Genomic DNA, 15,997 nt, shown 5'->3' with positions numbered 1-15,997 from the left:
TCTCTCTTTCCCTCATATAGGTGGCAGTAAGTAACGGGATAGCAGTGCGGGTGCGGTGCGCAGCGGCGACCCGACCCCGAAGTGCAATGCGTAGCGTGGGAAGATAGAAAGAGCAAGCGACAAGAAGAGTGGAGGGAAAAGAGGCAGGGCGAACGGAAAAGAGACCGGCCTGCCTGTCTCTCTCCTTCTCATCAACATTTCGTACTCTAACTACTACAGATAGACCATCAGACTTGCTCGGTGCGTCCAAGAACTTTTTATCAGGTAGTGACGCTGACCCGCGTTCAAGGCGAGGCACGTTAACGCAGAAAATAAATAATGAACACTTCAACAGATCGGACGCTATTCAACAGAGGAGTTGCACAATTACAAGTGCACAAGTTGAACACTTGCAAGTGTACTACTACGGAGTTGAACAGTTGCTGCAAGTATTCAACTTGGATTTGTACACCTACAAGTGTTGAGCAGTTGCACACCTGGTTTATCAGTGCTCAAGTCGCCGCGCGGAACAGAAGGGGAACAAGACAGGAGCATGGTGCATTGAGGCGCACTTAGTGGTGCCCATCGGGCGTGCGCTGCACCGCACCGCAGCGGAAGCGCTGAGCTGCTCCAGTGAGCGCGGCAGCCACTGCCTGTGCGAGACCTACGAGAAGAGCTATACAGATGTTGGACTTTTTACCCCAGTCATTTCTGCAAGAATTATTTCAGACGGGTGCCACCCGTTTATTTTTGCAGGGTTTGTCTGTAATTTTATGTCTTGCTTGAAGAAACAAATAAGACATTGAACTTATTTTTTTTATGAAACACGTTTTTAGTTGTGGTTTTTATAACTTACACACCCTAATAGTGATAGAATAATTCAGAAAGTAGGTCCGTCGTTCAATTTTCATTGTGAAATTGCGAAGTTCAGCCATCGAAAATGAACGCTCTGATGTCGCCTTGCAGGTAGGCAAGATCTTGCCTGCAGTGCATGCGTGTACTGCAGGGTGGCCTACCCAGGGTCTCACAGGCTCTCGCCCACAAGTCGATACGTGTATACTTGTAATTTTACAATTTTGAATTGTGATTTTACGACATGCGCTGCTAAAAATATTTTGTGATTTTCCAACACTTTCACGATACGAAGCAACTGTGAAATCACAACACTTCTTTTGTGCTCAAAAATAGTGCATTTTGCTATCTTACTTAAAAATAGTTGTGAACCAATCGTAATAACTTTTGATGTTGATAAATTTTTGACCACGAAGAAGACTTGTGATTTCACAAAGGGTTGTGGCAACATTTTTCACACCAAATTCTTCGTAAAGTTTTGACTTTTTTTAACAGTCTGCTTCAAGGAAAATTTTCCCGTAGTAAAACCTACAACTATTTTTCACAGTGGGTTCCACAGCCTTACTAACATAAAGGCTGACATGATATTGACGGTACGGCAGGTAGCTGACAACGCAAAATATCGAAAGTTAGGATCATGCTTAAGCTCAATGAGGAGAATGAGGGGAGAAAGAACTGCCCCCGCCCGGCGGGCACTTCACGAACAACAACTCTTAATTATTTCAGCCATAATTGCCTCCCTCTTCCCCTCTCCCCGGATTTTTCTAAAAATCATACTGTGATCATAATTGGAGGAAAAACCATCACATTTAAGGCATCTCTTACAAAGGTTCTAAATTTTAATACCTTTGAATATTTCCGTGTGTTTGTTTCTAAAATAAGTTATTAAAATGACCATAACACCGTTCATTAAAGGCACAAAGTCCACCCTTTTAATATATTTAAGTATATTGCAGACAGGTGCGTTCGGATATACCAGAGCTGAGAATCGCTAATTTTGATTGTCTAATCCCTCTAATCTCTTAAGCATTGGCGACTGATGCTATTTTTTCTCGTGTGTGGGCAGCTCGTGCTGGCGCGCCCACGCCGGCCCGACCCGGCCTGACCCGGGCCACTCATTAAGGCTGCGCTTCCGAACGCGTCACGTGACGCGTCACCACGCCACGGCCGCGGCGAGCCGCCCGCGCCGCGCGACTCATCTTCTTATTAGCTGTCGCGTGCGCCGCCCTCGGCCCGGCAGGGACCCGGCAGGGAGGGAGGAAGAGAACGGAGATCATTAGCCGGATGCAGCAGCCTGCACTTTATGGCCAGACCCACTCACTACGACGAGCGATAAGGCGAGGCGCATGGCCAGCTGGAGTACATGGCGCGTGGCGTCGGAAGAGCAAGGGGGGAAATATAAATACGCACAATGACAGTCACCGCCCCCACCCGAGCCCCCACCCCAGCGAAAAATACCTTAGTAAATTATTTACAACATATTTTGTATTTTCTATTTACAAAATATGTCATTGTGAATTTACCACCAGTTTATTCTCTGCTCGCCAATAATGAATTCCAATAAGTCGATACAGAGTGCTTTGTAATTTTGCGATTTCAAATTGTAACTATTCAATTTCAAATTGTAATAATACAACACAATACTCCTGCAGGGAGGAAGCCGAGGGGGGTTTACCTCACGCGATACCCCGTACACCTAACCTGGGTACACGGTATTACGCATGAACGTAATACATACCAATATCAAATATCAAAATAGGCTTGAAAATTGCAATTATTTGCATATAATACCGGCGTTATACCGCGCGATACGCTGTAATACGGAGTACTCTGTCTGTACGCGTTATCTCGGAGTGAAACCGCCTCCGACGAAACCGAATCCACGTGGCTGCTATCCCCTTTACATGATAGGGGAAAGGGCACATGCAACAGGAAGGGTCCAGTCCATCATCAGTCATTAGGCAGGCGGGGCCCTCATCTTTGTTCCTTCCCTCCGGCCGCAACCCTTCCCTCGGCACCCGCATCAGTCCGACCCTTGGCCCGTGCCGCCGCGCCGCGAGGTCACCGTCTCGGCAGCCTCCGGGTGACGTTCGAAGGAATGGACGGGCTCGTCCAGAAACTATACGTCCGTTTTTCTCAGATTCGTTCGGTAAAGTCCGCGAGCTCGGCGCCTGCGAGACTCGGGTTAGGCCACCCCGCAGTACACGAATGCCCTGCAGGCAAGATGTTGCCTACCTACCAGGCGTTATGAGAGCTTGTGAAGGCAGGGTGCGTAACGGCGAATGACGGGCGAACTTTCTGGATGATCCCTAGGTAATGTTCTTTGTGTGGACTACGGTAAGCACACACTCCCATGTGTGGCAAGTACACGCCTGTTTGTGTGTGTGCTTCCAAGTCGACTATCTTTCTTGTTTTTACTAGGTACTCTGCTGGGTTTGTAGTGTATCGGGCAAAGTTAAACACTGGCCTCAAATTTGCGCGTGTTCGAATCTGCTTTCATGATTCATTTTTCGACGGAACTTTGTTGTTTTGTAAGTCTCAAACTACAGAAATTCTAATCTATCACTTTCACTGGATCAATATCCCTCCCCCCTCCCCCTCCCCTCTTGGGTAACGCCAATCTCATTCTCAATGCGAATATTAATCGCAAGTCGAAAATTGTCATGGTTTTCTTTACACGTCGCACTTGTAAGTTCATAAGAACAGAGACGTCGCTAAGACACTCGGCACGCACCTTTGAAACAGCCTATTCGCACATTCGCACACAACAGAGCGGCGCGCCGTTCTAATTGTTATTGTTGTTCCGGGGCGCATAAAGTTGAATACTTTACAGCACAACGGGACGGAACGGAACGGGGACGGAACGGAACGCGGCCGGACCGCCCCGCCGGGACGGGCCAAGGTAGGGTGACGGGTGGGGAGGGGGGTGGGAGCGTTGACCCTCCTCTGCGCACCGGGCCGCCCAAGTCCAGCCGGCCCCCACTCCAGGCCAGGGCTGGATGCACAAAGCCCCAGAAAGCTAGAAACGCTAGAGTTTGGCAGGGCTGTCCGTCCTGGCACACTAGGCTGGTAATGGTATGTGGACAACAAATGCACGCAGCTGGAGAGCCCCGGGCGTGCGCCCCGAGCGAGAAGGCAACCCGCCGCTTGCTGCAGAATGCCCGGGCATGCTACGCAGTGCTGCTAAGTATGTACTCACTCACTGTGGAGAGCGGGCAGCGTGACCTTGTGCGAGAAATATCTCAACGAGAAAGAAACGGGGGCACAAAGATATAACCCGTGCCTCTTTGCGAAAGACGCTCAACTAGATGACCCATGCTCCACCTCTACATACACTTAGCGGTTCTTTGTAATTTTCCAAAATAATTTTTTAGAAATCTCTTCTTTTTTTTTCTGAGAAGTTTCATTTTTCTTTCAACTTTTCTGGAAATTTTTCAAATTTTTCCCATTTTTTTCTGTAAACGTTTCCAATTCTTTGTGGGAAAAAAATCCCTCCATACACCTTTACCTTGAACCTGCCGTCGTTGATGGGCGGCTGGGCGTAGGGGACGCCCAGGAAGGTGTGGACCACGCCCTGCACCCGCTCCACGGGCGTCATGCCGGGGCGGTAGCCGGACAGCGGGTCGGGGTTGTCGTACAGGTACGTCTTGAAGCCCTGCACCTGGCCGTACGTGGTCTGCACGTACACGTCGCGCTCCAGCTGCAGAGAGTCGGGACGCATCTTGCCCTGCAGGTCCGCGCGCCAGCCCGCCAGCACCCCCGGCAGCGGCAGCTGCCCGCCCTGGAACAGAGAAAAACAAGCGTCAAACAAACTGTACACTTCAAAGTTTTTGAATAACTTTGGTTGGGGGTCATGGGTGCAGTTCAACGAAAACCCTCATAGACTGGGGGAACTTCAATGCATTAACAGAGTAAGTTTAAGTACAGTTCGTTGGACTTCATTCGTCGAATTTCGTACAGGTTCGTCAGACCTCATCGAAGATAAAAACTAAAATACAACAGATCAAGCCTATCCGCCTCTGACTGAACATAACATAGACCAGGCCGAGGACAAGGCACATGTCACATGAGTCGCGGGGACCTGCGAAAGCGTAAAAGTGGACATGTGCAAGTACTGCTGGGCCATGACAGTGTGCCTACGAGGTGTTGTCCAGCCAGAACCCACTACTAGTAAGTGCAGCCCAGCAGTGTCTCAGTGGACAACGGCCTGCCGCCGGCCGGGCCCTCGGCCGGGGCGGGTGGGCGTGGCGCGCCGCGTGCGGCGTGCGAGTGAATCACAGGTCTGCCTATCCTCTATCGGCGGCCCGCGCCCGCGGTGAGTCACGGTGAGCCAGGAAGCGCCAGGGCCACGGCCAGCCTGACCGAGTGCCCGACACTCTAGCTGCTGCTGGACACCGGCTAGAGCCGCGGCTAGAGCCGGGCGGATGCAGCCAATCGGGCAGAACCCGCCGCAGGCAGGCGCCGCAACGAGTGACTCAGCGCAGCGCAGCGCAGCGCCAGCGACCCGCGGGAGCGTGGCGCCCGACCCGGCCCGACCCGCCGAGACAAGGCGAGGGAGGATCGGATGGACGGGAGAAATCCGACGCTTATTATTCTTATCTCCTGTTGCCGAAAAGCAGCGGGTGACCTCTGAGAGACCCGGGGGAGAAATAAGTCATTTCCTAGCCAACCTATCTGAGCAAAACTTTTTGACCGTGTTCTAAAAATGAACAGAAAGAATCTAAATCAAGAATCTATCTTGAAAGCAGATGATACAAATTTAAGAATAGGTGTCTGTTTTCTAATTTCCATTATTTATTTAATATTTAGCTGCCATTTGTTTATGGTTGCTTCTTTTTTGCAATTTCGGCGATAAAGCGCGGGCGCGGACAGAGCGGCCGGCGTCGGATAGTATTGTTGTGAAGGGACGGGGGGAAGCGGTGCCTAGTATTGTTAGGCAGGGTAAGAGTAGGGGCTGAAGCGACACTCGGGCGCTCACTCACTGATCCCCCTAGCGCCAAATAGATTGTTTTTCACTGATTCCCCTAGCGCCAAAGAGATTATTTTCTGGTCTGCGCTTGGTTCTCTGTCCTTACCGAGAGCGAGAGTAAAAGCTAGCTGACACCTTAAAGTTACTTTTATATTCTTTATGTTTAGTCAAAAGGTTTTTAAGGTATCATCTGCTAAAAATGAGGCAAACTAAACAGTTTCCATCCTCTTGTATCGGAGCGGCGGACGGCAGCCAGCATGTTCCAGCAGTGGTCCCGGAGAACTAGAGAATGGAGGCCAGGGACAAAGGTGCCAGCGCCCGGCGTACAAGAAGCTGCACAGGCGAGGGGCGGCGGGCGGCGGGCGGCGGGGCGAGCTGCACTCGTGCACAAGCGCGGCACAAGTGCAGCCAGTGCAGGACGCCACAAGGACACTGGCAACCACTAGGTGTAATGTTGTCCAGCATGCTTGTATAAAATTTATAGTGGAGCAAAGCAAATGCGTGAAAATTGCTAACGTAAAATTATAAAATGATCTTTGTTAAATTTTAAGGCATTTTCAAACTGATTGAGTCAGTAAAAGCTCGGTTAAAAGCTATATGAACACACGAAAACCTTATGCATTTTTTTGAACATAAACACGCAAGATTTTACGCAGCCATAATTTTCTGCACAATTTCATGCATTATTATGTTCAATTCGTGTATAGTTCTGTACAATTTGTACATAACTATGCATAAAAATTGTACATACTTAAATGGCTGCGTAAAATCTTGCATGTTTATCTCAACAAAATGCACAAGGGATAAGTGTGGAAGGTTGTGTGCGAAACCCACGACGAGCGTTCATTTTTATTTTCCCGCACCGGGGAAATAGAATTAAGGTTAGGCTCCCATGTGCCTGCAGGTGTGAGTCTCCCATTTCGAGTGCCTCGCCCTAACATGGTGTACACGGCTCCCATCATGTCCAAACGCAAACGGTCGCGGACTGAGGTCCCTTTCTCCCCGGGGAACGAGACCAGGATTGTCATGACCACGAGCCACGCCGTGCCCAGCCGCTTCCCGCCACTGGCGTTGCGTTAGACTTGCGTGGGGGGGGGGGGGGGGACATGGAGCCAATCGCCGCGTGTTTGATACACTTCGCCAGAGAAATCCCATCTGTGGCCACGCGCGCCAAAGTGTTGCGCACTTCCTCGGGCCACAGGGGCCGGCGTACACCGCACTACCCACTGTTAAAATCTTTCAAAGCATTTTTATTTGTAAGCTTACAAATAATCTGATTTCTTTATAATTACTAAGCATTGCATAGTATTACGAAGCTACGAAGCCGGTTCCTTGTAATACAATGCTTCTGTTTTCTACGTAGCTTACAACAGAAAATCTTTTGTAATACAAGGCAATGCTTCGTAGACTTTTAAACTCGCGGCGACAGCAAAGAAAGGGCGCGCGGGTATCACCAAGTCAATGTCTTTGTACGCGTTGCGAGCTCGGTAAGGTCCGATGCTATGTACTCGACGCGTCCCCCGCCCAGCGTGATTCGCACCGTGGCCGGCGCGGCAGGGGCGCGGCGATTGCAGTATGCAGGCCGACTCGGCTACCTACACCTGAACCGGCCGCTGGGCCACCGCTAAGCCCTCATTTCGGGGCCGTCTCTTGAAGTCCACACACCCATTTTACAGGTGGTCCAAAATGTGCTACGACGAGCTCGCCTTTGTTGTGCACGGCACGTGTTCCATAGTTTTCGGAGGACGTCTGCATCGTACGGCGATGTGGCGTGAACTTCGACTGGGGTGCGTATTTTAAGCAGGGCTGAACTCAATATCAGATGAACGGTGACAGCCCATGGGAGGGAATTAGCGTACGTTTGAACGTATCAAATTTTGAATTATTTTAAAGGGGAAAAATAGATGTTGTCACCACATCGAACGTAGTCTGGAAACTCAAGTGTCGTACAGTATCAAAGTTTAAACGCTACCTCTAGGGGGCCACAACACTGTTGAAAATGCTGTAAGGAAGTATTCTTTGCATACGGTCCGTCCTGTATATTTTATCTACGGGCCAGACCGTAAAGATATGGACCGTACTTCAGTCTCGAAGTCAAGTGCTGTATTGACCAAAAAGACGGTTGACGAAGTTACGGTACATCCTGTACGGTGTACCGTAATCCAAAATTACAGTCGCGGACGCGGTAACAAATTGTCAGGGCACACTGTCTGTAGACATTGCCTGTAGGTTTTTCTAAGAGTGAACTCCGGCAATCTGATGTACACCCACCATGGCAATCTACGATAATCTTCGGCAAGTTTCCATAGTATATGTAAATATAGGCAAAGCACAATACCTGTATATATCTTTTATTCGCAAGGATCTTAGCAATCAAATTTTTTGCACACATTCCTGCGTTGATGTGAACACATTTGTGCATTTATTTAGACGAAATCATACATATTTGAGCCGATTTGAGCACAAAGTCGTCCAAAACAAAACGTAGGTTTAAGTGAACGTTAACATTTGCACATAAATGTACAAATACATTTAGTGTACAAAAACTCGTTTATTGTATGTGGGAATAATTTTCTGCCATAACAACTGTTGTGACGACTAACGCGTTCCTAGGATAACGAATGCGTTTGTTGGGACTAATTACTACATAAGGGGTTTTTATGACTTTTGTTTTCCTAGAAAACCCTTCCGTTATGCTAACTATGTTACAACTGTTATTTCGGTTCTTGCAGTTAATTTTTATCTTTTACGTGTCGAGGTGACGCACGTCAATAAGCTCCTAATGGCAGCAGCACATAAGGGGCCGTTCAGAAGCCACGTGGACTTTAGGGGGGGGGGTCTAAATATTATAGAGATCCGAAAGGATCAGGACGTTCATTCGAGTCTAAGAAGATCGCCTGATGTTTGTACCCCGGGGTACGAATATTATGTATCCCCATGGGCTCCAATGACCGTCCTGATCCTGTTAGGACTCCATAATATTTGGATCCCCCATAAAGTCCACGTGGTTTCTGAACGCCCCCTAATCTGGTTTGAGCAGCGAGGGCAAATAAAGACGCGATTGACTCATGACGCGGTCTTCTCCGATTTAACTCGAATAGCACTGGCGCGTCTATCACGTACGGGTCTATCACGTGCAGGAAAGGGTCGCATTGGCGAGCAATTGGCAATGTTAATGTTGTGGTAAAGTACAGGACAACACCCCTCCAATTTGAATGCCATCAGAGGCACGTGGAAGTGGCCGAGCTATTTTTGCTGTACAGGGTACAAGGGCACAGGGGGCCGCTGGTTAAGGTGTAATAGAGATCTACATTACACATTACCGCAGGGCAGGGGCCGGCAGGGGCACATTAGCATTGCCTACATAATCACTGTAATGGGTTGGCGTCTTATGACGCCAAAATATTGGCGTCCTCTATAGAACGCCAAATGTTGGCGTCATAAAACGCCAATTCTTGGCGTCCAGTAAAAGAACGCCAAATTTTGGCGTCTTTTAGGATTTGGTGTCGGACGCCAAAATTTATTGGCGTCGCATAAGACGCCAGAATTTGGCGTCATAAGACACCTATGTTTTGGCGTCAAAAGACGCCAACCCATTTACAGTAAAGGGGGGGAAAATGCCCGAAGATGCCGAGAGATTGCTACCTTTCGATGATGGGTTTTCTCTGAATCACACTAAGTCTGAAAGAACTTTAATAATTGTCCATACACTCTGAATGTGAAGGAACTTTTTTTTGTACCTTAATCTAGCACCAAAATGTTTGTCCATAGCCGCCGACAAGAGATCTATGGACAAAAACGTGTCATTTTATAGACAAATTGTGTCATTAGAAGGGACAAAATGTTCCTTATGAAATTTGTTCCTTCCTTTGTAACAAATTTGTTGCGAACAAGCAACAAATTTAAACGTCCACTCGCTGGGACAGATGTCTTTTTTTTCCGTGCTGATCTCGCTCTCCAGAGAGCGAGATATCTGACTCTAGCGTTTTCAGTGCCATTACTCGGTTCAAATTTTCATCCGTTTGAGATGTGCACAAAAACGTACTAACAGTACAATTATCTTTTTTTGTGTCTAGTTTAGAGACAAATTTGAATCTATTTGATATGTGCTTACGAACGCATCCTCGCTGGACAAAAAATCGTCCTTTCCCATGTAGAGTGAAGATGAATTTTCGTGAAATCACAGCAACCTTTTCAACAGCGCAACAACCCGGGGTCTGTGGGTCTGAGGGCCATTGGCCACCCTGTATAGTCACACGCGGTCGGACGTCACTCGATTGTCGGCATGTTCTGTCCTCTGACGATACTTTCGCAATGCAACAAATCACGTGCCTGTATAATGCGCGGGGAGGGTGTCCGCGGGGACGGGACCTGGCCGATGCGTCGGTATAAAGCCCCAGGGCAGGGCGCCGGGACGGGCAGGGTCAGCGCAGCTCTGGTGGCGAACAGCGGCGGCACACCATGGTGAGTGCAGCGCTCGGCGCAGCGCGGGCCGACACCCAGGACGCCGCCGTACGCGCACCGGCTCACAATAACGCCGTGCCCAGTTTTTCCAGAGATCAACCACGACGCCGACGACCGGCGGCGAGATGGCGGCGTCCCTCCACCGGGTCCGCGACGCCATCCGCGAGGAGCGGAGGAAGAGGATCGCGGAGCGCCTCAAGAAGCCGTCCGTGGCCGACTTCTACAAGGGCCGCAACGTCTTCATCACGGGCGGCTCCGGCTTCGTGGGCCGCATGGTCATCGAGCAGCTGCTGCGGACGTGCCCGGACATCGGCACGATCTACCTCGTGATGAGGGCCAAGAAGGGCACGGCCCCCCAGGACAGGCTGCAAGGGCTGCTCGACGTGCCCGTGAGTGTGTGAGGAGTGAGCGTTCGTTCAGAGCCGCATGCTCAAGTTCAAGAAAGGGTTCAGACGTCTTTAGTTTACGTGAATAACTGAATCACCCGTGCCTCGGGTAGGCACGTCAGTCCGTCCGTGACCGTACCCTCCCCCCTCCCGCATATGGAAACGTATGGCACCATTTTGTCAACAGTTTGTCATCTCACCGAGGACAAACGGATGACAAAATGATGAAAATAAGATGATGAAATTTGAATGACGTACTGATGACAAACTGATGTCGTTTGCGATTTGTCATCCGTTTGTAATTCGTCGATGACAAACGGTTAATAAACTGTTGACATACTGATGACACATATTGATGACGAAACGCCGATTTTCGTTTTGTCATCTGCTTGTCATCAGTATGTCATCAAATTTCATCATCGGATTGACATCAGTTTGTCATCCGATTGGCGTCCGTTCGTCATCGGCGAGATGACAAACTGATGTCATACGGTTTCATGCTGGCTGCGCTCCGGAGCTAGTGCTAGTGTGCGACCAACGTTTCGTGGCGGTCCAACACACTGCTGTCTGGCACAGTTTTCCGAAAAACAAAAGTTTTCCAGAAAAAAATAGAAACATTCAAATATTTAAAAAGTCTCGAAAAAGTCTTCACGGAACCGGAAAACTAAAATCCCTGTCCGTTTTGTTTCAGCTATACGACAGGCTCCGTGCCGAGCGGCCCGGCGCGCTCTCCAAGCTGGTCGTGCTCCCGGGGGACATCACCGAGCTGGGCCTCGGGCTGAGCCGCGAGCACCAGGACCTGCTGCGCAAGGAGGTGTCCGTCGTGTTCCACATCGCGGCCTCGGTGCGCTTCGACGACCCCTTCCAGAAGGCCGTGTTCACCAACGTGCGCAGCACGCGCGAGGTGGTGGCGCTGGCCCGGGGCATGCGCCTCGCCTCCCTGGTGCACGTGTCCACGGCCTACACCAACGTGAACCAGGACCCCGAGCGGGAGCAGGTGTACCCCACGCACCTGGACTGGAGGAGCGTCATCCGCATGGCGGAGGAGATGGACGCCGGCAGCCTGTGGGCCATGGACTGCCTGGGCCCCAAGTGAGTTAGCACGCAATCAGGGCGTCTGTGCTATCGAGTCGATTTTGTCTTATCGCCGTGGTTTTAATTTCCATTTAACAAGTTTGTTGTCCCGCTGCCGTCAGCTGGTTTTGAACTTTGTGTGCGTGTCTGCCTAGGCTCCGCGACTTCCAGCCCAACTCGTACACCTTCACCAAGGCCCTGGCCGAGGTGCTGATCAACGAGGTCGCCGACGAGCTGCCCGTCGTCATCGTGCGGCCGTCCATCGGTGAGTGCTGTACCGTACTGTACAGGCTGCTGACGGGTCGCGGGAGTTCAAACCTTGCAAAGCAAACCTTACCAGGTGGCTGATTCACGCCGCGCACTTCTGTAGGTAGACTGTACCGCATGCACGAGTGCGGGCGGGCTTGCCTATCGCCCCTGTCCACGGCGCCTTAGGAGCCGAGCGAATAGGCAATAACCCGCCCGAACCCGTGCATGCAGTACAGCATAACTACCGCCAGAAGTGCGCGGCGTGAATCAGCCACCTGGTACATTCTTCGCAATTGCGATTGCTTTGTAAATACAAAGCGTTGCTTCGCAATTTCGCGAGGGATTCGGCATATCGCTTTAGCAAGGCTATATGGCCTGTGTGCCTGTGAACATGGTCGCTAACGAACATCTCCTCGCCCCTCGCAGTCATGCCCTGCCTGTGAACATGGTCGCTAACGAACATCTCCTCGCCCCTCGCAGTCATGCCCACGTTCAAGGACCCCATTCCCGGCTGGATCGACAACCTGTACGGCCTGGGCGCCTTCTGGGCGGCCGCCTGGAAGGGACTGATCCGCGTGTCGTACTCCCCGTACAAGGATGTAGCGTTCGACAGCGTGCCCGGCGACGTGGTCACCAAGATCACCATCCTGGCCTCCTGGGCGCGCGGCCTCAGCTACAGCGTTAGGTACGTGGTCCCACTCCAGAGAATGTATTAAGGACACCATAGGCAACGACCAAAACCGACCAAAACGGGATCCCATAAGCCCAGCGAGCAATTATCAATCAAAATTATATCAAATTGACATGAAATTGTCAAAATTTCGTTTTTGAAGTAAGATTGCCGGCGAATTGAAGTGTCTTAATTGAGCATTGGTTGCTAAGGAGTGTCACACGAGGTTTTCCTTCCGTTCTCCACGGTGTTACCACGGTCTCCATGATTATGGAACAGGGAGGTGAGGGGTAGGATGAGTACTTTCTTGCGGAAGGCATCGAATCTGACTTTAACTTATCCGCACTGGCAGGGCGCCTCCCGCCGATGGCAGTGCCCCCAAGGCCAAGGGCGTGGAAGTCGTGCACGCCACCGTGGGGAAGGTGGGGTGCTCGTACACGGACATGGAGTGGGTCACACAAGAGCTCTCCACAAAAATCGCCTGCACTGGGATGATCCGTGACACCAAGTACACCCTGCGGAACAACTACTTCGTGTACCTGGTGGAGCACTGGTACCACCACATCCTGTACGGCACGGTACTCGACCTGGCCGCAACACTCACTGGCAAAAAACGGAGGTGAGTGTAGAGAAACGCACGCCGAAGCTTTGACACATGCTTCCTCAAGTTTAGTTAGTGTTTCACTCAAGGTTTCACTGGAAAAACTAATGTTACCGAGGTAACGTTTCTTGACGCAACCAAACCAGGTAACGTTTGGTGATGCAACCAATATGTGATGGCCCTATCCTTTTGCATGGGGTAGGTTATTGCATCAGGAAACGTTACCGGGCTTGGTCACATGATTAAACGTTACCGCTCGGTAACATTAGTTTTTCCAGTGTTTGGAACAATTCTTTCCTCACTGTAAAAGGTTTTGTTGCAACAATGGAAATCCATGGAAATTTCCAAACAATTAACTAGACAATTTGCACAACACCGAACAGTTTGGAAAAATTGAAATCCAAACAGTTTTGGAAACACAATTTTCCAAACCATTTTGAAAATTCCACACTCTTTGGAAAATTTTTAGAAACCTTCGACCAACATTTCTTATTATATTTTCAAATTGTCCTTCGACCAACATTTCTAATTATATTTGCAAATTGTCATTTTTGTTGTTACGAAACTTAGATCTAGTGTAAGATGGTTCCTTTTTTGTTTTCCAAATTGTTCGGAAATTCCTAATAAAAGGACTGGAATTTTTTTGGAGAATCGTGTTTCCAAACTATTTGGACAGAATTCTTTTGGAAAATTCCGAATTTTATTTACAGTGTTATTTTTTATTTTTTTAAGCAATCCCGTTCTTTGCATTTGAATACTACTTTTTGATCCAGGGCGATGAAGGCATACCGCAGCTTGGCAGTGGGCCTCGAAACGTTGAAACAGTTTTCGAAGGAATTCAATTTCACATCGGAGAACCAGGAGTACATACAGACCCTCATGCATCCCAAGGATGAGGATGCGTACTGCACCCTGGCATACTTCAGCGGTAGAGACAATATAGAAAACTTATGCGACTGGGCCTCCAACACGATAAAGGGCGTACTAATGTACGCGATGAAGGAGGATATTTCACCCAAAAACCTCAAGGATATTCCAAAGTAAGTAATCTCCACGATCCGCCGACCATAGTTTGTTTCATCGCAAAAGAAATAATAATGACTCTAGATTGGAGCTAGTAACTAAGACTAAGGGACAGTAACCAACTTTTTAAAATGATTTTATTTAGGATTAAGATGGCTATGAAATTATACCACGGAACAATGGCTGCTATCGCCGGAATAGCAGCGTACAGCTTGGTGCCTTCATAATTTCTAACTTCCGTTCTCCGACCGCCGACCAAGCAAGATGCAAGTATTTATTATTATAATATCATACGTTTATCTTTATACTTATGTCACTACTGTACGTTTATCCTTGTCTGTTTTATTTCTATCTGAGGGTTTCTTTCATCCTATAAGGACTATCACAATTCGTTAACAAGATCATCGTATTTTAGTTTTCAGAAAATCCCTCAGAAAAAATCCAATTTACATAGAAATGAAACTGACAAGGATACCACTGTAGATGGGTTGGCGTCTTTTGACGCCAAAACATTGGCGTCTTATGACGCCAAATTTTGGCGTCCTATGACGCCAAATCCTAAAAGACGCCAAATTTTGGCGTTCTTTTACTGGACGCCAACCCATTTTACAGTGACGGAGCGAGAGCCTCAATTTGTCTCACCAATGCACCCTGTGCAAGCTGTTTTAAATATAATGATTTGTTTTTTAAAAAAGGAAACGCTGAGCTTGAGTTGATTTGTTCTTCTACAGATAAATGCCCCCTTGACACACCTTTCAGTTTGACTTTTGTCGCGCACATTATCACTGGAAAAACAAAGCTGCTATCCATGTTTCATGGACGGAAATAAAAATACAGTTTCCGCTGTTCTCTCAACAGAGTAATGTTCGCGCAGCGCGGGCTGTAGAGCGTGACTCGGCGGCACGCACACGCCACGCATCACAAACAGGGAAAAAATGCATTCCGTAAAAATTATTGTTGCGACTGCAGCAAACTGAAGCCAGGAAGCAAACGAGTTTTACTACTCGTCTTTGTCGTGTGGAAAATCGGCGATGTTTAAAAGTTTGATGAACTTTCGATCATTTCCGAGTAACCAACCAATCAGTTTTGGTCTATTTTGATCTCATTCTTCGACCAATTTTTATGAATTCCCTCTATCTTCCCATCACCGCCTGCCCCCCCCCCCCCCCCCCCCGGTGTCGTCTCGCTCCCACGCACGGCGCTGCGGCTGCGGGCGCGGCGAGCGACAGAGACAGGTAGCGAGTAGACAGGTGGGTAGCGAGCGGCGGGCGAGCAGACGGCGCAGACGGGTGGGGAGCAGGCGGACGGCAGGCGGCACAGGTAAGCAGGGTGGCGAGGCGAGCGTGTCGTCCCGTCCGCCAGGGGCAGCGCCATGAGCCAAGCCAAGTCATAAAGGTGCATATAGCAAAAGGGACTCCCGATGGGCGAAGCGGGCCGGGCCGGGCTCAGGAACCGATGGCTACACGGCGGGTCTGAGAGAAAATGAGAAGCCCGATCGCACCCTTCCTTTGGGTTGTTATTTTGCCTACTTAAAGTTTCTGGGTGTTTCTCAAGTTTGTCTGTTTTTTATCGCGGATTTGCGTGCTCGGGGTAGGCAACCCGCTCAGCCGGTGGGCACTGCGCGGGGCGCGGGCCGCCAGGCGAAACTTGAGTCCTGCTGGTTGAGCAAGGTACAGAGGGTGTGTGCAAGACCCATTTGCGAAGCATGCACTCCTATCGGCAACCGCCAT

At 49.5% G+C, this 15,997-nt stretch overlaps 2 protein-coding genes across 4 annotated transcripts in view; one reads left to right on the top strand and one right to left on the bottom strand.

The window, feature by feature from the left end:
* The window catches only part of LOC113217604 (cholinesterase), a 26,918-nt gene that overhangs the window by 8,757 nt on the left and 2,164 nt on the right, over positions 1-15,997 (bottom strand). For both annotated transcript variants that reach the window (XM_026437565.2, XM_026437564.2), the window contains exon 2: positions 4,340-4,612. In XM_026437565.2, the coding sequence (XP_026293350.1) occupies positions 4,340-4,612 (273 nt within the window). The remainder of the gene's footprint in view (positions 1-4,339; positions 4,613-15,997) is intronic.
* LOC113217605 (fatty acyl-CoA reductase 1-like) lies at positions 7,361-14,978 on the top strand. Of its 2 annotated transcripts, none has more exons than XM_052263631.1 (8): positions 7,361-7,587; positions 10,348-10,653; positions 11,342-11,742; positions 11,880-11,989; positions 12,454-12,658; positions 12,996-13,262; positions 14,018-14,284; positions 14,413-14,978. In XM_052263631.1, exons 2-8 carry the CDS (start codon positions 10,390-10,392, stop codon positions 14,492-14,494), a joined length of 1,596 nt encoding a protein of 531 aa, XP_052119591.1. In that variant the 5' UTR covers positions 7,361-7,587; positions 10,348-10,389; the 3' UTR covers positions 14,495-14,978. The 2 variants fall into 2 exon arrangements, with proteins under 2 accessions (XP_052119591.1, XP_052119590.1); XM_052263630.1 differs by lacking the exon at positions 7,361-7,587 and adding an exon at positions 9,337-10,264.

Source organism: Frankliniella occidentalis, unplaced genomic scaffold, assembly GCF_000697945.3.
Source record: "Frankliniella occidentalis isolate FOCC.00 unplaced genomic scaffold, Focc_3.1 Scaffold13, whole genome shotgun sequence".
In the NCBI taxonomy this organism is placed as follows: domain Eukaryota; kingdom Metazoa; phylum Arthropoda; class Insecta; order Thysanoptera; family Thripidae; genus Frankliniella; species Frankliniella occidentalis.
This window is presented reverse-complemented; position numbering and strand designations above follow the sequence as displayed.